The following is a 23,521-nucleotide window of genomic DNA, read 5'->3' as shown; positions in this document are numbered from 1 at the left end:
AGTTGTTTAAAATGTAAAATGCTCTGGTTATACCAAAATAAAAACAGCTTTAAAATGATGCAATTTTCCTAATTCTCTTAACGTAGACTTACTGAATATCACCTATGGTTGCAAAATATTGAAGAAGAAAGTAAGTGCTGGTATAAGTTTTAGTTTTATGTCAAAAACAGGCATGTGTCAAATTTAAGTCTCTCCAAAATTAGGTAAAAAAATACATCGGCTGAATTAAAGTTTTCATAATGGTTGTAGATACTTAGCTCCAAACCAGGTGCATGCTGTTAAAAAGAGAGGTTTTCTTTTCTGGGTTTAAGCAGCCTTATGTATTGCTAGCAGAGTGTACAGAGAAAGAGGTACAGAGGAAAATCTTTTACTTACTTTTTCCAGTGAACCCTGTAAGGTTATATTGATGACACAACTTTTTGGCTTTCATAAAGCCACTCTTATAAAGTGATGTTTTAATTTTAGGTACATATTTTGACATTTAGAGTTCTTATCTATAAGTTTTGATAGAGGTGTTGCTTATTGCAACAGTTCTTAGTCGGACAAAACTACAAGAATTTAAACTCCCAAACGAAAATCTGCCTACTATAGATCAACTCAATTGTTGTCCTCAATTGTTGCTTTAAATATGCCTTCAAAATTTTTGTTTTATGTGATCAACACTCAAGTGGACAATTGTGAAATTTGAATAAAGCTGGAGATATTTTGTGTTTAGTCATAAATTTCAGGCCAAGGAGTATGTTCTAATACATGCTTGTTTACAAATGCCAGCCCTACGTAAACTTGCAGGGGTCAGTAAAGTTCTGCTACCTTTTGTCAATGCTCAGTTTATTTATGTTGCAGTTATAGAAAACCAGAACATATTTTTCAATAATGAAAACTGTCACTTCCAAGGTGATTGTCTACAATGAGAGAAATGCAATATTTATCATTTTCTCAAATAATTGTTTGTTCAAATCAACAAAGTTAAATTGAAAAATCTATTTGTTCTTGATTTGCAGGGTGAAGAATTTATTTAGAAGTATGATACCTCTCAGACATTGCCATTTACTCCTTGTCTTGTGAACATTTTTGTTGCAAAATTTGGTCTCATTACAGCAGTCTCTCTTCTTTTTATCTTTGCAGCTATTTTGGAAAGATTTATGGTTTAGATGTTCCCATGCTAGCCATGGATGTAGCAGTTTCCCCCATGAGGACACAAGAACTGGATCCCATGCCGTCTGATGCATCTCCCATGCTCATAAACATGACTCCTACAGTGGAACGAGAAGGGGAAGAGGATGTCATGAAGGAGCTTGATTCTGGCCAGCAGTATGAAAAGCCTCCTCCTTTGCACACTGGGGCTGACTGGAAGATTGTTCTCCACTTGCCAGAAATTGAGACCTGGCTTCGGATGACGTCTGAAAGAGTCAGGGATCTGACCTACTCTGTCCAGCAGGACTCGGATAGCAAGCATGTAGATGTGCATCTAGTGCAGCTGAAGGTAGGATGGATTTTATGTTGCAGATTTTTCAGTGAAGGAGTTTCAGTTGACTCTCCTACTGGTAAAGTAAATAAAAGGGCTTTTCATAACTGCTGCAGCATGTCTGACAGCCCGTGTTAGAAAGTGAATAAATCATTTTAGGGGAGATAATAGAAACTGTGCCATTCTCAGATTTTTTCAACATGATTTACTCATTGCTTAATTCAACAGTCCAATATAACACTAACAGTAACCTGAGTGGGCATCTCAGAAATGCCAGGAAATATTTCCATTGGTTTTAATGGGCTTCAGCACCTAAAACTCACAAATTTGTGTCCCAATAAGCATGGCTGCTCATTTAAAAACTGAGCAAGTTTCAGAGGCAGTAGGATAGAGAACTGGTCTGACATCTGCCTTTCAGTCATGTAAAGGTTATGTTGAAGATTAAACTCAGGTGAGACTAAATGTGTAGAGTTTTTTTTCAGATCTGGGTTTTGGTAAGAAATATGAAGTGTTAAGATTTGGACAGTCACAGCCAATAAATTAAACATTTTTTCCCCAACAAGAAAATGCATTAGGAAGCCTGGACTTTGGTCCCCAAAAATCTGTTTTGTGTAAATTAGAAGGGTAACAGTCTCCCTTCCCCCAGCCCATCAACCGAACACAAGTATCTTTAAACAATTATCTCTGTCTTGGTCCCATTTTTAAGTTTCAGCGTTGAGTCTTTAAAGATACTGAGGAAATCCAAAGTGAAATGCAAATAAATAGTGTCTGGACCTGTATGTGTATGTTGGTTTGCATGGCTTGGTTTGCTGGAGCAGTTAAAGCAGCTTTTGAAGGCAGCAAACTGTTTCCAAAAATAGCAGGCAAACATTATCTCTTCAGCCTGAGCTGTCTTCAGAGCTGAATTCTGAGGGCTGGGTATGTGAACGTAGTCTTCCTTCATACTCACCATGATGGTATTTTATTTGTGCTTATTTTAGGACTGGAGCTGTAAGCTGTCTTAAAATACAACTCTGTACACCAGCACTAACCATAGAGCAATTGTACTGTTATCAGTCCTAACCAAGTAGAAAGCTGATCTTGAGGTTTTTATGGTCCTGCTATTTATCTGAAAGATTTGAGGCAGACACCGCCAGCTTTTGATGAGAGAACAGACCATGTTCACAACATGCAGTAGGTTTTTAACAAATATGCCTGAAAGGTATGTCTTCAGGCAGACAACCTATCTTGCTGGACTAGGTGCCAGTTCTGATTTGGAATTGCTTGTGGCTGTATAAGCGCAGTGCTGAGCTGAAACTGAAGAGCTGTGGAGCTTGTGGGTGGTGTTTGCAAACAGCCTTGGGCTGGCTCAGAACACAAGCACAACTGATTTGTGCCTGCTTACAGAATGAGAATATTCTGTACCGACAACTCACTCTCACACATCCACTAAAATTTTTGTTTCCAAATGGAGATCAGTGTATGAAGAGCATTCCTCACAGTTTTCTCTTTTTTTTAGAGTTTATTGATAAAGCAGCAAGGATCAATGGTTCATAAAATAATTTCCTAATGTTTTTTTCCATGTAAGGAATCACTGTAGCACCTGGAGATTGTTTGGGACTAGGAAGAATACAAATGAATACAGATGTAAAAAAGGACAAAAGAATAACATGGAGAAATCTCAGTTTATCTGTAATTATCTGGCCCATCAGCCTGAGTAGGCCTGTCATTGAGGCTGTCAAATATTCAATGTACAGACCCTAGACTCACAGGGAAGTGCTCTTTTTCTGTATGTTTATACACATGTGTGTCTGTCTGCATGCGCAGTAATGCCTCATATTTGACGATACTATTAAAATATTTGATATATTTTTATTTTTTTCCACAAAGAAACAGAAAAAGAAAAAAGTTTCAAAAAGATCTGTAATAGTAGTAAAAAATGCAGCAAAGTCTTAACAAACACATTAGGCATACAGAACTTCTGTAACCTGCTTACCTTTAAATCTATAAACAGACAAAAGAGAAATAGGAATGTAAAAGCAAGTGTTGTGGAAATGCTTTTATTCAGATTGTAGATGTATTTTAAATTGTTCATCCTTATATCCTCTTGCATTATAGAACATAATGGTAATCATCTAAGCAAACAAAACAAAACCAAAACCACCAAAACCTAACAAACCCCAAACCCACAACCTCACACAGATCCTCTATTTTTATTTGTTCTATGCTCTGATAATTCTCCCTGAGGGGCTGCTTCTACTGGAGTTGTGCTCAGACTTGACACAGGGTTCAATGTGAAGCTTCACCGTTGTCAGAAGACCGGAAAAAGTGTTTCATATGTCTTTCAAACAATACATAGTAGTTTAGTTTTTTGTTTGTTTGTTTGTTACAACAGCAGATGGTTGATTCGTGTTCAGCTTGTAATTCAATGTAATTCCCAAACACCATTGCTACACTATGGGTTTTTTACCTCTGTTTTCCATTTATCTGTGAAATTTTGCATGTGGGATTTTGCCTTTGTTCACTATTGAACTTTTAAAAAAAATCCCACATTTCTCAAACGTGTCCATGACTTTTTCATGGTCTGAAACTTCTGATATGTTTGAAGTATATCCCTCAAGCACATGTATTGTCATTGTCTGCAAATTTAAGAAGTCTTCTCTATGCTCTTTTGTCCAAATCATAAAGACAAAAATGAATGTTACAGACTCAGACTAATGGTCTATAACAATAGTTTCTGAATATAATTTTTAAACTGCAAAGGTAGAAGTAAGTCAACAATTTTTCATTTTCTCATAGTTTGTTTTCTGCAGCCAGGAGAGGTCCAGCTCCACTTTCAGGCAGCTTTCTGTTAATTTTGGGTACCTAAAGTTGATTTCAGTTGACTCGTGGTGGAGGATCCAGGCCATAGCAGACTTTTTGTGTTATTCCTTGGAAAAATTGCTCAGCAAACAGATCATCTCTTCTCTTGTTCTGTATTTCTGTTGCAGATCTCTCCGTGCTTCTGCTCTTTCTGTAATCATTGTTATTTCTTTTTTGTGGCTTGTCCCCTGGAGATTTTGGTGTTTGCTGGCAGTCTCTTTCTGTGCTACGTGACTCAGGGCTTTACTAGTCACCACTGATCCTTTGAAAATACTTGTTTCTCTCACTTTTGCAATGCCCTTTCTCAGAACTAGCCATGCAGCATGAGTGGAAGGCTTGTCTTATGTTGTCCCTTGGGAAATTTCCTGGAAAAGTCAGCTTCACATGAGTGCTTCAGTAAGCTAGATGCATGAATCATAACTCTCTGGAGTCCAGAATGCCTAATATTAGTTATTTATCTGGTCATCACTCTTAACTCAAGCTGTGCTAAGATACATTTACATCTCTCTAACACATTCAGTGTAGCTGTTACCAATTGCAAATATTGTGAAAGAGATGGAAAAAAAAATATATTTTTATGGCAGGCAAATGTAAAAATGTTCTCTCTGTCCTTGCATTTTGTTAACCTGCTGAGATGCTTTCATGATCCATTTAGCTTTTTTATTCTGAATAAAACATGCTCGCTTTTACAGCAAATTCTTTCTTGGAATCCTCCTGAAATCCAGCTTAGATTCAACTCCCATTCTTCTGCTTTACTTTATATCCTTCAGCCCTCTCAGGAAAGGGTCTACTGTTTTAACTCATTGATGACTGCTTTCTTTTTGAAAAAAACTGTCATTTTGGATGATGTAGTATAATCTTCTGTATTTGTGATGTCTGTTAACTTCTAACTTTTTGGGGAGTAAAGCACTCCACCACCACTTTGTGGCTTAAATGTCTGGACAATTTATATTGACATAGAAAAAACCAGATTTTATATTATGATAGTATCTTTGGATCTTTGCAGACCACTGACCTTTTCTCTCTTTCCAAGTAGAGAGACTTGAACCATCTTTTGCCAGGATACCTGGATCAGTCTCAGACATCTCTTGACTGGATCTTTCATCTTTCCTCCTAAGTCCTACAAAAACAATTTCATGACTTTTGGATAGTGGTTAAATAGCAGGTTAAATAGCATCCTTTTGTTATCTCTGTTTCCACCTTTTTTTTTTTCCTTTTTTTTTTTTGGGGGGGGGGGGGCGGAGAGAAAATAATTTTTAGTTGCTTTTTTCCAAATTCTGGATAAGAGAAAAGTGTAAAGAATTATCCAAGTACGTTATTAAAGGGTATTAGTTTCCAATATATCTGCAGTTAGATATAGGTTATTGCTTCTTTTCATTCAATTACAAGCATTTTGAAAAAATGTAAACTCAGGGTACTGTTGAAGTCTTTCACTCTCATCCACTTTTGGAATTCAGTAGCTTTTATTGAATAAATACTGAATGATGAAGGCTGGACCAAATGACTTTTCTGAGTATTTTTCAACATTTTTTAATTTTAGCAGTTCCTTTCAAGAGCAAAAAATAAATATTTTTTTTTAGGTGTTAAAATCAGTCACTCAAAATATGGCTGAATCTGGAAGATAACTTCAGCAAGCTCAATTTCTTGCAATTTGGAACGCAGAACTGTCTTTCTCATAACATGTAAAAGGACTTACTTAATGCCAGCAGCACTGCTGAAGTACCTCATCTATGACATTTTTCTGTAGCATTATAAACAAGGCTATTCTTTCTTCTTCCCTTTAGTTTGATGACTCTCAATGGCTCTATTCTGCAGCTTGTGTCAATATACCTTGCTTCTGCAGTTGAGCTTTTCAGCTATGCTATCTAAACCACCTTTAACTAGGTACAGAGGTGAATTTTTCCTAGAGTCCGAATCTTTAGACTTTACAGAAGACTGTGTATTATAAGAGAACTTGGAGAATCATTAAGCCTCATCATGTTGCCATAATTGATATTTTACAAATGGTCACAGAAAATGTTAGTGACAACCTTTACAGAAGAATGTATAGATGAAGCTCGTATTGGAAATATTGCTTAGACTGCTTTATCTTGACAGAAGTTAGCCACAAGAGAACGCTCTTATACTCAGCAGGTGAAAATAAAACCTTAATTGGAGAAGATGACTGCAACTTTGTTCAGCTGTTTTGCTTGCAGGCAAGATATTATCCCGATACTTCAAGTGAAGGGTTGCTGTGCAAATTTAAGGGGGCTGTTATTCAAAAGAGGTAAAAGGAATTAATGACTTAAATTCACAGAGAGATTTCTGAGAAGAATTCTTGGACATGTTTAACAGTTAAGCTTCATGAAACACATTTCTCTGACAAATAGTTTTATACCTTCCATGTGTGGGTGTATGAATGTTTATAAAAATAGATATCTCATTATAAACTATAGCATATAGCATATAGCTCAGTGGAAACAACTTTAAAGACACACTATTAAGTTTAGGTCTGAGGATCAACAAGTTGTTGCACATAAATTTGTGGAAGTATTGTTATTTGCAGAGAGTCTCAGGTCTAGCAAATAGGTTGAGAGCCAGTAATATGATAATTATTTGATTTTGGCACTGTTAACAATTTTATACTTAAGTTTCATATGAAATAAAATTAGTTTAAGCATCACTGAAATGCAATTCAGATAACAAAAATGAACATTTAAGTGTTATCTGTGTGATACAATATGTCTAGTCTGAAATCGATTTGTGAGTTTTTGAGAACTGTTTTAAATTGTCTATAGCTAAAGGATAGAATGTACAGACTAAAAACTCCTAAAATGAAAATGAATTATAAATGCAGGGAAAATGTAACTTATTTCATACTGAACTTGTTAACATGTCCTAAAGCTGTAGGACTGTGCATCTCAAAGGGAGTCACTTAAACTTATGACACTTGATAAATTTCAGTCTCCTTAATGCTGTTAAAGCTGTAAATAAACTTCTCTGAGAAAATTAATCTAAGAAGTTGAAAGTCTGAAGGAGCTTGAATGTTTCAGTTGAATGGTGAGGGGGAGGAGAAATATTCTCTGTGCTATCAACAAACATAATTAAACCCAAATTTACTGAAGAATTTCTTAAAGAGTATTTTCTTGAAATAGTTGAGGTTTTAGTGTCTACTACAGATTTGAAGCAATTCAACAATTATTCAGAATCTTCAAATTCTTTATTAACTTCAAATATTGTGTACGGCAACAAATATAGAAAAAAAATGCTATTTGCATCTGTTTAACAGACACATAGTTCTGAGTATCAGGATTCATTTACTGCAAATTTAATTGGGTAAGAAAACTTTAGCTCTTAATTCTCTAGTTCTTTACGTAACATATGGTATATTTCTGCGTTAGATTAATTATTTCAAGGAAAATATATATAAAATCACTTTGCTCTTTTCTTTCTTTTTTTTTTTCCTTTCCCCAAATCCAACTCAAAATATCATCTGATGACAGGTCATATATTTGTGAAGCACTAAAACACCAAACAGTAACCTGACTATAAACATATCAGGTATTACCCTGTTTTTTCTGCACAGAAATTCCAAAGATTTGACAGTCTTTGTAGATTACAATCTAAGTAACTGCAGATGTGACTTTTTTTTTTTTCTCTCCAGATGGCTTAATACAAATAAAACATAGGCAAAAATATGCTACCTGACTGCTGACTGGCTGCGAATCAAAACCAACTTTGCATATGGAAGAATGGTGAAAGACTAGATAATGAATACATTTATCTATATGGAACATTGCCAGTGGAATATATTTATAGCAACACATAAAATATGTTTATGTTACACTGGTATTAGTGAAATGCCTTTTTTTTTTTTTTTTTGAAGGGGAAGGATTAGGCTTAAGAGCACATTCTAGCTAAGACTCTAGTCAAATGCTAAATTTATTGCTCACTCATCCCCACAACCTCTGTGGGGCAACTTTATATGCCTTAATTCACCAATATTTAACTAATGGGTAGTAGGATTTATTTAGATAAAACCAGATTTGTTGTGAATAATTTTTTTTCAAACTCTTTGTAGGATCTGTCATATTTCTTATATCCAAGTTATGTTTTAGACAAAATATATTATACACTCCAAAATTCTTGGGCTCCTGTAAGGAACTCTAAAGGAGCAGATGATGTACGATAGTATATGTCTATACTGATAGCTTGATACATCTCTATATTGGCAGAACATATTTTCTGTATGTACCAGTTCTATGCTTGGTAAACACAAGATTTCATATAAAGTTTAAAGGTTGGTTGGTTAAGAAGTTGTATTCTTATTTAGTTTGCCTCTGAACTTCTTGGTGGAATCACAGCCTTCAGTAAGGCATTTGAGTGTAAATGCTGCTAAATACAGATTAACTGTTCTGAAGTTGAGCTTTGCAGAGGCTACTCTTTACTTGCAGTCCAGGCTTGAACATGAAACAGTTGAGTTTCTTAGCTTTTCTTCTGAATGGTGGAGTGTGCCAACATTTTTTATTTTAAATTTTAGATTTTTCTCTGTGCACATTCTCCTATTTCGAAAAAAAGCCAGAATGAAAACATGGAGTACCAGAAAAAAAAAAAAATAAAAAAAAAATCTACATTTCTCAAAATGTATTTGGACAAAAAATCAGGCTATTTAGAAGCCTTCCAACTTGTATGGTATTTCTACAGTCTTGCTCAAATTGATGTTTTTAATGAAAGGCACGTGACTTTATTACCACATCTTAACATGCTTTACTACAATAACTCCCAACTTATAAAATTAATCTTGGGTTTTGTAGCTTTTAGGCTAAATCCTCTTCTGCCTGCAAGGAACAAAACCACTTTTTCCACATCCCTCAAATACTGTACTAGTCCCTTGGCTATACGTTATCAAACATAAACAGAAGCTAACGCTCTATTCCATTAACATATAGAGGGCAATCCTGGAGGCATTAAGTAAGCTGTTCACTCACCTACCAGATCAATACCTCCAAGGATGAAAATGATGATCAAATAAATGTCAATCTTCTAGGTCCTAATTAGGTTCAGAAATTAGGTGCATAGTTGCTCAGACTCACAAGAACTGGTGAGAGTCTGAGCTCAGAAATGCAAAGTTTTAGGCATTTTAATGGAATGAGCAACAGAGGTGTACCTGTGGTATTTGGTATTTTGATATACATGAGCTAAATGACAACTGAGCAAGATCACTCAGAACCACATTGTTGCTTACTTTCTGTCCTAATGTTTATCCTGCTGTGATTATTAAACTCGTTTAAGAACACATTCCTGAAGGCCCAATCCTAAGTTCCTAATGGAACAAAATACTCCTCTGGTTCCTTATAACATTTCTCAATAAATACATGAAACATTGGATTAGTGCTAGTTACATATTAATGTTAGTGTTGAAATAATTTTTGGTGTTACATGTATTTTATTCTAAGTGAGTATCTGTCAAGCCTATGTGGGCACTTACATATTTTTAATTTCAAGTACCTGATTATTACTAGTGACTATATTGGTTTGTTAATATTCAGACAATCTGTTTTTCAGCAGATTTTAAAAAAAACAATAGTCATTGACATTTTAAATCTAATTTTAAATTACGATCTAGTGTATTTGTAGATAATACTGCAATTTTGAAATAAAATTTCATACCCCTAATGGACAATGATAATTATTTTTAAAGCAAATAATGTCAGGTTAATAGAATACTTTTTAGAAATCAGGTGTATTTAAACTGTGTTGTTGAGCTTAATAGAAAAAACAGCCAACCTTCCCCCTTTCCTGCTGGTATTGTTTGGTCTGTGTATATACAATGAAGTTAAACAGATTTTTGTTTTTTTCCTGTTAGAATTTAGTAAACAAATCTATTGATATAACTGGTATTTATGCACACACACTGTCTTCTAATTGTCTGCATGGGTGCCAGAGGAGATGTACTATGAACACAGAGTGTATGTACTTTACAGGAGATTGAGTTGCCTTCTAAAGAAAGCTGGTCATTATCTGAGGAATCAAATTGAGATAGAAGGCTGATGGTTTAGAATATAAGAAGAGGAAGAACTAATAAAAGGCTAATAAAAAGACAAAAAAATGATAAACGATAAGAAATTTGTGTCCTGATACCATTTCTGAGTAGAAAAGCAATAACTTCTACGTTAATCTGCTGTTATCATATCAAGGGAGTGAAAGAGCTAAGAGCTGAAAGGACTTAACTGGTAACCCCAGTGATAATGGAGGACCTGGCTTGTATAATTTATCAGCATAAATGAATAAATAATAAATGTTGCAGACAGTGTGCTGGAGCCTTTTAAGTTTGGGCTTTCTGAAAGAGCAGGGAAAGATTTTCAACAAAAATGGTTGGGATTACTGCTCTTGTGACAAAGAGACTTGAATATTCCTTGGAATAGCAGAAGTCACTAGCACTGGATATCCCTTCTGGGCTTGGGAAAAAGAGATTTAAAAAAAAAAAAAAAAAAAAAGACACAGGTTTCTTCAATTGACTGATTTGGGGTCCATATGGACAGCCTTTGGAAAGGAATTGTGAACAATGTGTAGAGCATCTAAGGGATCCCCTTAGTGCAAGGTTACAGTCTGAACAGCTCCTTAAATCAGCTTGAGTTTCTTCAAAGCAAACCAGTGAGGATACACAGAGCAAGAACACTGCAACCTGTGACATTCTCTCCCAGAGGGGGCTCATTTTGCAAGGGCAGAGATGCATTCATTAGTTTTTTAGCAATATATTTAGACATAGAAGGGTGATTTCTAATTCAGAGGGGTGTAGTTGTAAGAGTAAAATAGCATCTGCAATGTAATAGAGGTCTTAAGGTTGTCCTAAAATAGACATTTGGGTTACTCAGCAGTCAGGAGACTCAGGAAAATAAAGGCGAATGTTTGTCTGTGAATAGGAAATGGAGCTCTAAAATGAAGAAAAAAGTGGGTGTTTCACCACTCTTAGTTTCTTCATCTAGTTCTAAAAATAAAAACTCTGCAAAATCTCACTTCTATTCGGATATCTGCATTTTTGAAATATATACTTATTCAAGAATTTCTGAAATACATGAAGGCATGTAAGTGCACTTTTGACCCAATATGATTATTATTTCTCCCTCTTCTCGCTTCACATTGCTCCTATGTTAAAATATGCTAGTGCAGGCTTTAGAAGATGAGCTAATGTGCTCTACCAATGGTCTCTGGAGAAACAGTAAAGTAAAACACAGATGTTACCTATTACAGTCTTCTCTAGTTCATATCCTAATCTGAGTCAAATACAAAGGTTTACTGGATGTAATGATATATTTTTCAGTATGATAAAAAATTATTTGTATGTTAAGTCATCGTGCAAATTAATTAATCAAAAAATTTACTGGAGAAATGTATTTTGTTGTTTAGTATATGTTACGATAGTAACACTTACTGATGATCAGATTTGCTAGAAAAAGCTAAATACTGTTTCAAGGGTATGAATAAGATTTTACCAGGTCACTAACAGTATATCAAGTAAGGATGCCAATGGGAATTTTTATATGGTCACTGGGACTGTTTGAAGAATATTTATATGTATCCATGTAAATATGTATGTGTGTGTGTATAAGTATAAACAAGAGCATACACACAAAAAGCCACATAAATCCTCCTAGTGAATTTTTTCTTGAGGACTTGAGTCTTTATGTAGTTTAGAAGGTAGGATATTATGTTTTATAACAGGCATCTAATTCTGATCTGTATTGTGAACTATTATGTTTACGGACGTTTTCTTGCTTTAAATATTTCAGTAGTCTTTCTGGATGTGTTTCTTATCAGTCATTATAGTGGCAGGGTTTGTTGCTTTTTCAGTTTACAATTAGATGTCACAACAGATATGTAAAAACTGTAATATGGCATAAGGGTGCAGTCAAAGAATAGGCACAGAAAATAGCACAAAACGTAAGTAATTTTTAAAATTTTCTTCATTTTTGTTAAAAATGCATGATGGGCTTTTATTGTGGGAATGGTGATGGAAGAAATTTCAGGTTATGGGGTGATTGATGTCTGAATACCAGAAATGCAACATGAATATTTCAGTAACATAACATGTTTGCATTTTAGTAAGAACAAGTTCCACAAGTTTGTGATTTTTAAATATCCTTAGATATTTGCCTCTTGAAAGACATCAATTCTTCCTCAAAATGAAATCCCTTTCTGTATAGTTAACCATTAATGAGCCTTCTGTGAACTGATATTATTCCTTTGTAAATAATTTAAAATCTCACAACTAACAAGCAAGTGGGCACAGCAGAAGAGTGGTGGGTTTTTTTCCTGTGGAAAATGCAGTATAGCAATGTTTATAATTTTAGTTGAAATGTTGCCCTGTGCATAGTACCCATCCCGTGACTGAGGTGCGTGAGTTGTCTTCTGAAGGACTGAGATGAAATTCATGTGGCCTTGCCCGAGCCTGGTCTGTCGTCTTGGGGCAGTCTGGGAACTGTGCTGGGCTCTGAGCTTTTCTTAAGGATTGCTCTGGATCTTGGCCTCATTGTTTGCATCTAACAAATGCGTCTGGGTGGCAGGAGCCTCAGCTCAGCCTCATGTCTGACTGACAGTGTAGATCTGGTGATGTCATCCTCTTCATCTTGTGTGTAAAGAAACATTAGAAGTATTACATACATATATCCAAAAGAGTTGTTCTGAAGTTTTTAACATGTCCCATGTAACTATCTCTAGTGACACTGGGCAGATTTGGAGACAGATGAACATACTTTCTCTTTGAACAGGAGCTGAACCATTTACAATGGACTATGCAGAAACAGGGAGGAAAAGGAGAATTAGTACCTACCAGTTCCATCTGTTAAGGCTTTGTGAATGCTCTCTCCTCCTTCTCCATGTAAACGACTCCCTGGAGGAAGATAATAGCTTTTGTGGAGTCAGTTATGAATCTAGGCCTTGCATTTTAAAATATGGAGCACTTCTTGGTTTGGAAATGTTTCAATTTCTTTTTGGAAACGTGTAATTTAGCAGGCATAAAGCAATGGTGCATTAGTGCTCATATCACTCCAAAATTATTACAGACTTTTAATAAGTTTTCAAAAAATATTAAATCTACTGAAGGTAGTAATGAGCAGTGTACTTACTTTTCATAATATGTGTTAGCTGAGAAAATACATTTCATAACTTTCAGTGAACTATATTGCTTTTATTCTCCTCAGTTTACTCTGCAACTGTACCCACCCTTAGCTGTGGGTACATACTTCAAAAGGGGATTTGAAACAAGTTACAGTATACAGTCTTATCTTTTAGTGCAGCCACTCACCTCTTCGTGTTCTGATGAGTACATTTGCTTCTGATCACAAGTTATACAGACATTCAAAAGGCAAGAAAGCAAGTAACATTTCTGCAGAATAGGTTCTGTAGATTTAATCAGAATTTATTTGTAATGTATAGGGAATGGATGATTTTATATTCGCATTTCCAATGTGAATGTGAGGTGACATTCTGAAATATGTTCTTTGTAATAACTGAAATAGATACATAGAGGCATATATGTGCATAAATATGTATGTGTATATATCGTGTTCATAATACTGTAAAAGCAATTCAGTGCCATCTCAGTATTTGTTTATCCACTTCTCATGCATTTTTATTTTTTCTCCAAAATTCTTCTGAATTATCTGCCATAAAATATTTGAACTACTGTGCTTCAATTCACTCTAATACATCATTTCATTTGTGTGTGTGTGAGATCTCTGTTTGCAGTTCACCTCATTCTTCATAGTTTTTGATGGCTACTTTATGTCTCTGTATCTATTTAGTATACTGACAGAATAAAAACTTCTGACATGGCGAAATATTGCTAATGTCCTTTGAGAAGCAGAAATTGTACTCAAGGAGCAGTGTTATATTGTAAATGGTGCAAAGTATCTGCACTTTTGGATACAGTAAAGCATCAAAATGATCCCCAGAATAATAGAAACAGAACTGATTTTTAAAAACTATTAAGCTGTGTAGAATGACCAAAATGGTTTATACACCACTCAGTCAGCTTGTATACAATATATGGCTGGAATTTGTCACTGGATCCCAGCACTGTCCGATAGCTGGAAGACAAAATCGTCAAATGGAAGAGAAGAGGGATATTTCCAAGGGCAATACAGTAGGATTTGTATAGATGTGGTACCATTTAAGTCATCCTAGGTTTTCTTTGCTGAGGTCATCTAGACTTCTTTTAGATAGTGTTTATATGGAATTCCTGGAGGTTCAGATGCCTTGTTTAACCGTGAAGACAGCACAGTGTGTTATACGTTGTCCATTATCGGGTACAGGAATCCCTTTTTTGCATATTTTTCACATGGGACTAGCATCTTAACTTGAAATGGATAATTTTGATACGTTGGATTAAAATAGCAAGTGTTATGCAGTGTATTACCTGTAAATGTGTGTAAATTCATATGAATTCTTGCATATGATGCACACAAATACAGGGTGTTTCAAAAACATGGGCCCAATTTGAAAGCAGTTGCTGGCCAAATTTGGTCTCTCTTTTTGAAACACCCTGCACAATTTTCTCTTCAAAGAGTAGTTTAAATATTGGCATTGTTTATGAATCTAGGCTAACAGTTCAGTATCAGAATTAAGGCAGACTATAATAGGAAAACTATACATGGCAAGTGAGCCATTCTCTTTTCTCCATAAGACCGTTGCATCTCTGATTTTAAATAGCATCATTTACTTTCAAAGAAACACAAAATACTGGCAATGCTTTATTTCCTTCAGACTTCAGGTAGAATAAGTAAGGAATTACATTACAATTTAAATTACATGCTTTTTTATTTTCAGCTGAGATCTGCAAGTATATCTTCCCTGACTCAAATCTGTTTGAGATTCTTTCTTGATCCTAATTACAAAATACATAGAATAGCTCTCAACACCTACTGCTGTTTTCTCCCTCTCTCTCTTTTTTTTTTTTAATGCTATGGAATGAATAAATAAGACATCAAGCTAAGCATTTGAGTGGCAAAGACTTATAGTCATCTCCATTGCAATTTAAACCACTCTTCTCAGTTTTGTATTGACAGCATTTGTGACTGATTGGTGAATTTTGAACCAGTTCTTAACAGTTAGCTGGATTTTTTTGCTACTGCATTGTCTTATATAGGAGATCTAAAAATAAGCAAATCAGAATGGCAAGGCCACACCTATATGTTATTATAGGTGTTGCTTGAAAAAATTACAAAGGAAAAATCCACATTTTACAGGTATCTTGCAAACCACTGAAAAAGAGATTTTCCTGTATTCAAAAGAATACATGTGCTGGTACAGAGCAGCTCAGGAGTTTTATTTTGTTAGGTTGCAAATCAGTTTCTAGCTATCAGTTGCTAGGTTTATTTTCCAGCATCTCTCTTCTGTTTTCCTTTCTGCTCTTTTCAGATTCTCTCATAATTCTTGTCTTTCATAGCTCTCATGTCATTCTTGTGCTTTTTAATTTTCTTCTTCCCATTTGTCCTTCACCAAACACATTGCTGAGTCATCTGCTACCATGCTGAATTGTTACTTCAAAAAGCTGTTCTTTCTTTCTTAACCTGGACTAATGCCACATTCTGTGGAGAGGGCAGGAACCTGCCAGAGCACATGTTTAAGAAATATTTACTGTGTGAGAAATGAAGTATGGAGATAAAGGACAATGCCCTTCTCTACATGTAGGCCTGATCTCATTCTAGTGACCTTTTTTTTCTCTTTTTCTTTTTTTTAACTCTGGCTTTGTGCAATTTCTGTGACCAAAGTTCAGTTTAAGATCTTTAATACCTTTACTAGTATGCTCAAAACAATGAATGCACAGGTTCTCAGGGTGTAGGACTTGCTGCTTCTTCAAAGAGTTTCTGGTATGGTCATGGTATGTTCCTGCAGTAAATTAGCTAGTCAGCACTTGCTGACTTAAGTTTTTATACTTGGTCTTGCACGTTCCCTTCCTAAAGGTTTTGTTGCCGTGCTGTTTGAATAGTCTGACCTTGAATATGAAGTGTGGCTATTAGTATTTATAGAAAAGAGGCAATTTAATTTTGGTAGTGAAAAACAGTAATTGAGAATGAACTATAAATTAAGGCATCTACAAGAATTTCCAAGAATTCTCCATTAAACTGCAATTATTAAATGCTTCAAGTCTACTTCGAAGACCTCACTTCCTAAAACTGTTCCAGGCAAGCAGACTTTACTCTTTTGCAGAACCAGCTGCATTTGGGAAATTACACAGTGCATGGAAGTCTAGTTAATAGGGTCAAAATGAACAACATTTTTTTTAAATGCACAAAATCAAACCCTCTATTTTTAGTAACATACAAAAAGCCAGAGAACTAACGTACATTTAGGACATAGTTTAGCAAATGTACATGATGGCAACTTGACGTGCCTGGGAGGCCCTTGAACAGAATGGAACCACTCAAATGTAGAGTTTAATAACACATTTGAGTTACTTTTTAGCATGTAAATAATATTTATAATATTATACCTTATTGTGTTATTTTTATAAAGGATTAAATTGTCTTTATTGCATTGCACGCCTATTAAATATATTACTTTCACAAGGTACAAGTTTTCTATCATGTAGCATTGTAGGAAAATCTTTGTAATTTATCTTTGTGGTTCCCTGTATAAGAAGGTAAAGAAGATAAATTTTAAGTTTCAGAAATACTGGCTTTGTGTGTGACTAATTGTATTTATTATGTCTATTAATTTTCTTTGCCTTCATTGTTTCTATTAATAAAGCATATGTGAGAAAACCATGTTAAATATAGTGTTTAAGAAAGCCAGAATTTCTGTTCAAAAAAAAAAAAAAAGGAAAAAAAGAAAAAAGCAGCTTTAAACAGCTTGTGCAGTTGTTTCAGTAATATTGTTTAATAACTTCAATATTAAAAAAAAAGCAATGAGCCATTTCAGGCACGGTTCGCTTCACACCGAGCAGCTTTAGGCTGCGGTTGTGCTGCAGCACCACCTCGTGTTGCAGGAGCGGAGGGGCTTTCACAGAACCTGCTGGTGCTGCTGGGGGGGGGGGGGGGGGGGGGGGGGGTGGTGGGGAAGGAGGAAAAAAGGTTAGGTCTGACATGCACAGAGCTTGGGAGCATCAGTAGGAATTTGCAGGGGTTTTTTAGTATTTATCTGAAAAAAATCATTACTAATGTGTTGAATTTAGCAAAATAATACTTACAAAATGAAATGCTTGATCTTGCAATGGTAGAGCTGATATGGAGCCTTTAGGGAAATGTGTGTATATGTATATGCTTATATTTAAAAATATTTATACTGGTACTCCCATCAAACATTTAATTTCTACAGTGCTTTATATGAGAAAAACAGCAGTCTGGCAATGGTGCTAATGGGAGACAGTGTTTAACTTAAGGGCATCCAGAAGAGGGACACACCTGTAACCCCTGTTTCTCCTTGCATACAAAATGCTGCATCTGCAGTTCTGCATGGGTCACTGGATAAATTAATGTTTTATTTGGTTTTACCCTCTATTTTAAAGCTGTTTACACAGTGCAGGTTAGCATCATCACACCCACTGTACACTTGATATCATGCAGACCAGACAGATACAATGTGACTTGTACTGAAGTCCAAAATAAACTGGTAGCAAGATCAGGAGTAAGAACAAGTTATTTCAGTTCCACCAATCCATGAGCCCACTGCTAGTATTATCCCCTCACCCGCTCAGGCGGTTCCTAAGGCAAGTTCTCTCTCTGCACGGTGCTTTTGTTGTTCTGCTTACACTCCACAATTTATTTTAAGGAAAATAAGCCTCTCTATTTTGCAGTAAGCATTGTTACAAAACAAGTTTTCTGGGAAAGGCACAGACATCAATGTAAAAACATCCTGGAAATGTAATGCATCCAGCATGATAAAATTTCAGCATGAGAAATGCCCTTATGCATTAGGTAGACTAATAGATTTTGTGTAACTTTTTTTTTTTTTTTTTTTGCTAAGTTAATAACCAACTAAATACTTAACATGTAAATATGCTTCTAAATTAAAACATGATCAAGCTCCTTTTGTCTAAATGCATGCGAGTTTTCCTCCACTGAAAAACAAAACAACAAACAGTGAATAAGATGTAAGATAGGCTGAACTTGGAGCTCAAAAAGAGACTGCTTGTATGAGTTGGCATGTATCCTCAAAAGTATCTGTGCTCTGCCTCAAAAATCTGTGCGTGTGCTTTCCCTTCTGGTTTTCCTGCTATGAAGTCCTGTAAGAATTATCCACACATAACACATACAGCTGTGTACATCAAACCCTAGTAAGAAGCAATGTGAAATATGCAACAAAATACTGTACTGATTTTGTGGGTGGGATGAATGAGGAGCTGACAGTCCATTGAAGCAGTGGTAAGACCAAGATTTTTGTATGCCACGTTTCCCCTAAGCTCTGTTTTCTTTCTCTTGCCTTGGAACAATATGTGCATTCATTTAACTATGAAATGAAAGTGTTTGGTCTTTTGTGTAGTTTTATTTTGTTGCAACTCAGATGGACAGAAAGAACAGCTGAATAACTCGATATTGAAAACTTAAAGGTCATGAATATTGGATGTAACAGCTGTTTCCATTAAAAAAAAAATGAATGATGTAATCCCATTGCCTAGAAATGTCTGGGATGTGACAATCAGTCACTTGGAATAGGACAAGGAAAACCAGTTTTAACCAGCTATTCAATTCCTGGGAAAGACCATGTTTAGAGTTTTGCATGATTAAATCCTTCAGGGCAAAAGCTAAAACTGTCATTTGTCTAGCTATTTATTCTCTATGAAATATTAGAAATACAATTTAGAAAAAGAATTCCTCTGCAGTAGTCTTACTCAGCTTTTGTTTTTTCAGGAGAATGGTGAAAGGTTATTGCAAAGAACTCTGGCTCCACTTTCAGTTCAGTATATATTACAGTATTTATCTCTGTATATGTGAACTCATACCTCATAACAATAATGAACCGAGGATTTTTTTTAATAGGATACTAAGCTTGAACAGTGTGAGCGAAATCTGCAGCTTCATCTGGTTTTGGTGCATTTCTTTGCTAGAATATATAGGAAGCCAACATGTGTGCACTCCAAGCAGCCCTGTTTAATTCCTTTTCTTCTGAAAGAAAGAATCTGAAAATGTAGGGGAGGGGTAGATTAAACCTTGAGTCTCTGCTGTGTGCAAGTGGAAGATATGCTGCAACAAAGGGATATGTAATAGGTATGCAGTGAAAAAAATTATTTCACTTCTCAGTGATTCTCAGTTTAAATTCCAAAGACGATGTTCACTGATGTTTTCTTTATCAAAAGGAAAGGTTAATGCCTATACTACTTCTCTGTGTCTCACATTAGGTGCATTTCTTCATATATTTTTCCTGAAGATATTCAATGCAAACATGTGCAGTGGGACCAGCACATGGCACAGATTTGTTGTTAAACTTCATTTTTGAATTAATTTATGCAGATACGCAGAATGCAAAAACTCATGTTAGAATTCATCTATTTTACTTTCAGTCTGTTTGTTGCTTCTAACTGATGTGTTTTCCTTTTTTTGTTTATGATGACTTAGGGGGTGTTGAGGAAAAATTTTAGAGAAAATTATGAAAATATCAGTTAATTTAAACTTCATTAAGTGTGGACTTCCCCACTCTTGTATTTAGGCTTGATTATATTACCTGTAAGTTAATAAAGCCATCTTATTCTGATATCTTCAAACTGGCAAATTGAATTTTACCTAAAAAGGTGCAGAACAACATAATAACATGCATCTGATACTTGTCTTGATACCCTGCTTGAATTATTGTGTGTAGGTCTTTGATGTACTCTATGCATAGCTACACTAGTGTGAATTAGTAAACACCAGATAGAAAAGAGATCTGAATTTTGGTCTCTTGCAACACACTTTGGGATCACAGAAACATAATAGGCTGTAAAGTTTTGTTTTATTTTGTTTTGTTTTGTTTTGTTTTGTTTTTTTAATCATGCACATTGAGTCATTTATACTAATTGGATATCATGGGAAACATCCTATTCTGCTTTTAAGAAACTTTTCCAGTGAAATTGTACACAAATTTATTCACAAAATTTTGATTTAAATGAAAAAAAAATCCAGTGAAGATTTATTTAACTGGAAAACTTGAAATTAGCTTAACTCACGTTATCCAGCTCTGTTAGACAAACTCATAAAAGACCAGGCTGGTTGCAGTTGAGGGCTGCATTCTTAGTCTATTATATAAATAAAATGTGAGTTCGTAACATAAATTGTGTATGCTGCCTGGTTGGTAAAGGTAGCACAACTGAAAAACATAGGAATTACACCCTCAAAATTCACATATCATTGAAAAGAGGTACAGTGATATTACTCGTTTGAAATGAGAACCTTTTCTTATTTCTGATATTTCTTTGCTAACTCCCCCCAAAACCTCATTATTAACAAGTCAATAATTCTATTTAAGAGTGTATAAGTTAACCTACAAGTTATGAAACTGATCGTGGCTGTCACTTTGTTGAATGTTTGCATTATACCTAACCCTTCTAATAGTATTTGTACTACAGGGAAAACATGAGACTCACTCACTAATTCTACCCCTGAGATTTTTTCCTTACTGCCTTCTCTCTTTCACATCTCCAGAATAATTTGCCCAAAATGTGCCCAGTTGTGCAGAGCTACTAGCAAGAAAGATCTTTCAGAACATATATGATGAACCATCTGCCTCTGCTGAATTATCCTCCTCCTATGTACTGTTTGTCTATTAAAAAGTCAGCTCCTGTATATTATTCTGCTTATACATCTTTTCACCATGGATTTATTCCTAGTCTTCACAGTTTTTTTCTGATTGAGATGACAGTCCATTTCCAACATGACTCATCTATAGCTGCCTCCTGGAACAAGGAGTGCAATCAGCAAGTAAAATACTAGCTGTAATGCAAATTACATAGTGATATGTTTCTTGGAGTTACCTGGTATTCAACAGGAAAAGGATTTCTTGTGATTAGGCAGGTGTGAATCAAGTTTTTAAGAGAACTGAGGCGCTGATCTTTGGTTACATTTTTTCAAGATTTTACAAGCTAAGCCCCAAAACAGAGGAAGCCTTTGCATGTTCATATCATCTCTAGGTGTTAAGCCACTGTTTAATATTAATTAAATAAAGCTTTTAATTAATCTTGGAAAATCTATTTCATATTGGAAGAAGCATATAAATCTACTGTTGCCTTTGTATCTACCTATTAAAGTACTAATAAAACTCATGTTTTTCCTATCAAAGATGTATTTCTGAACCAGAATTATATGAAACTGGATCTGAAATAATTTGCAACTAAAATAATTTGAAAGAATTTTGAACTATGGTTTTTTGAAATTTGTCCAGACAGCTTCCTATAACATTTTTCTAAATGACTTGAGTAAAACCAGATAATGCAATGTAGGATATAATCTTTGAGCACAGAGCAAGCCACTGTAGACAAACTTGGAAATGCTGCTTCAGCCAATTTTTTCTCCTACTCTGAAGTCAGTAGTCCTAATCTTCTTTTTTTTATAAGAGCTGAAACAAAAAATTTGCCTCACTGGTATTTTTCCTGCCATTTTTGAATCAAATACTGTTAAACTGTTTTTGTTGATGATGTTGTTTGCGTTTTAAAAATTATTTACTTATTTTTTATTACTGCATATTCCTACAGAAGTAAATCTATTTCTGAGTTCAGAAACTGATGTAAAATGGAAAACACATTTATTTTAATGCAGAGTTTGTGATTCTCATGTTTTTTAAACAGAGCATATCTGAGAGGAGAAAGATCTTTTTTATTAGCTTCCTTCTTAGAGTTTTTGATGGCTGAGGCTATCCAGCATTAGCAAGCCAATATTTTCATGATGTCTTCAAATAGTTAGGTTATGATATTTTGTAAGAAATGTCCTCTTAGAAAGGTACTCTTCTGAAAAAAGCTAATTGTGTATCCATGACAGTAACATTTCTGTCCTTATGCTCAGATTTCAGAAGCGTGCATACATTAAACTACTGTGCTATTTGTGGTGACAACAGCATCTTTCTGAGTGTTGACCATCTCAAAGATATGTGACTGGTCAGTTTACTCAAAAACTCTAGCTCTTGATCTTACGATATATTTGAAGACTGTCTGGTGCCTACAGTGTATTTTAAATTTTGCTATTTAGCATAAAACCAACAGTCAGCTTGCTGCTACTTGTTTTTAACACCATTTCAAGATTGTATGTAACTCAGAATACATTTGGGATTTTAGAATGAAGACTAAATTAATTTATGTTGTTTTCACCATTTTTTTCCAATATTTTTAATTCTCAAAAGTACATTTTATCTCCGGTAAATTTTGCTGCAAGATCAAGGGAGCAGTTTTGTTGTGATTAGTGATGTGTAGAAGTTACTACATCATCTGCAAAAGCAACAGTTTTTCCTGATGGTTTTTTTTTTTTTTTAATAATTTACTTTCTCCTTTAAAACAAATACTTTTCTTTTAATGGTGTTTCTGATTGTGGTGCTTTCAGAAAACTTGTCTTTGTGCACACACACGAGCTGGTTGACCATTATAGCTCCAATGTGGGGCAGTTGGAGAGCTGTTTGTCATGGTTCCATCTGTGAGGTTAGATCTGTCAGTGCTGGAAGTATGAGGATGGGTGGGGACAAGAAAGCTGATCTATGGACAAAAAAAAAAAGTAGGGGGAGGAATGAAACTGAACAGCGAATGAGGGTGTGGAGGTATGACTGAGCCTTTCGACATGACTTTGAAATAGTTAGACAGCTAGAGAATTCAGAAGGAATCTGGGGCAAATGAGGGGTTACCATAGGCCTGTACAGAAGAGGGAGCCCTTTTCAAGGTAACCAAGGAGAAAATAACAGATATTGTTGAGAGTCCAGCTCTAATAAGTTCAGCTCTGTAAGTGATTCTCTTCTCCCATTCAGAATGTAGTAGGTAATTATTACGAGTGTTAACATTATAAAAGTAACAGCCTCTGTTTTTTAAGTGATGAATCACTCCAATGGGGAAGCCTTAACTTCCTATTAATACATTTGTTCCAAGCATATGATCTACCAGGTCCTAAAATAAATTCTAAGCTTCCTAATATTAACCCAGTAAATATTTCCATTCCATGCAAAGCTTAAAAATGGGAATCAAAATAAATTGGGGGTAAGATATTTACTTTTGCACTGTGAATCAGAGGGTCTGTCCTCTCCGAGATCAGCCTTACAGGGTTACCAAGTGACCGATATTATACTGGATTC

The 23,521-nt window shown here is 35.1% G+C and overlaps 1 protein-coding gene across 2 annotated transcripts in view; it reads left to right on the top strand.

Moving 5' to 3' along the window:
• Positions 1 to 1,159: 1,159 nt before the first annotated feature.
• The window catches only part of AKAP6 (A-kinase anchoring protein 6), a gene marked incomplete at its 5' end in the record, with an annotated part of 220,913 nt that continues 198,551 nt past the window's right edge, over positions 1,160 to 23,521 (top strand). For both annotated transcript variants that reach the window (XM_080346163.1, XM_080346162.1), the window contains one exon: positions 1,160 to 1,483. In XM_080346163.1, the coding sequence (XP_080202289.1) occupies positions 1,160 to 1,483 (324 nt within the window). The remainder of the gene's footprint in view (positions 1,484 to 23,521) is intronic.

Source organism: Nesoenas mayeri (genome assembly GCF_963082525.1).
Source record: "Nesoenas mayeri genome assembly, chromosome: 5".
In the NCBI taxonomy this organism is placed as follows: Eukaryota; Metazoa; Chordata; class Aves; order Columbiformes; family Columbidae; genus Nesoenas; species Nesoenas mayeri.
The sequence above is the reverse complement of the archived record's forward strand: the minus strand, read 5'-3'. Positions and strand labels throughout refer to the sequence as shown.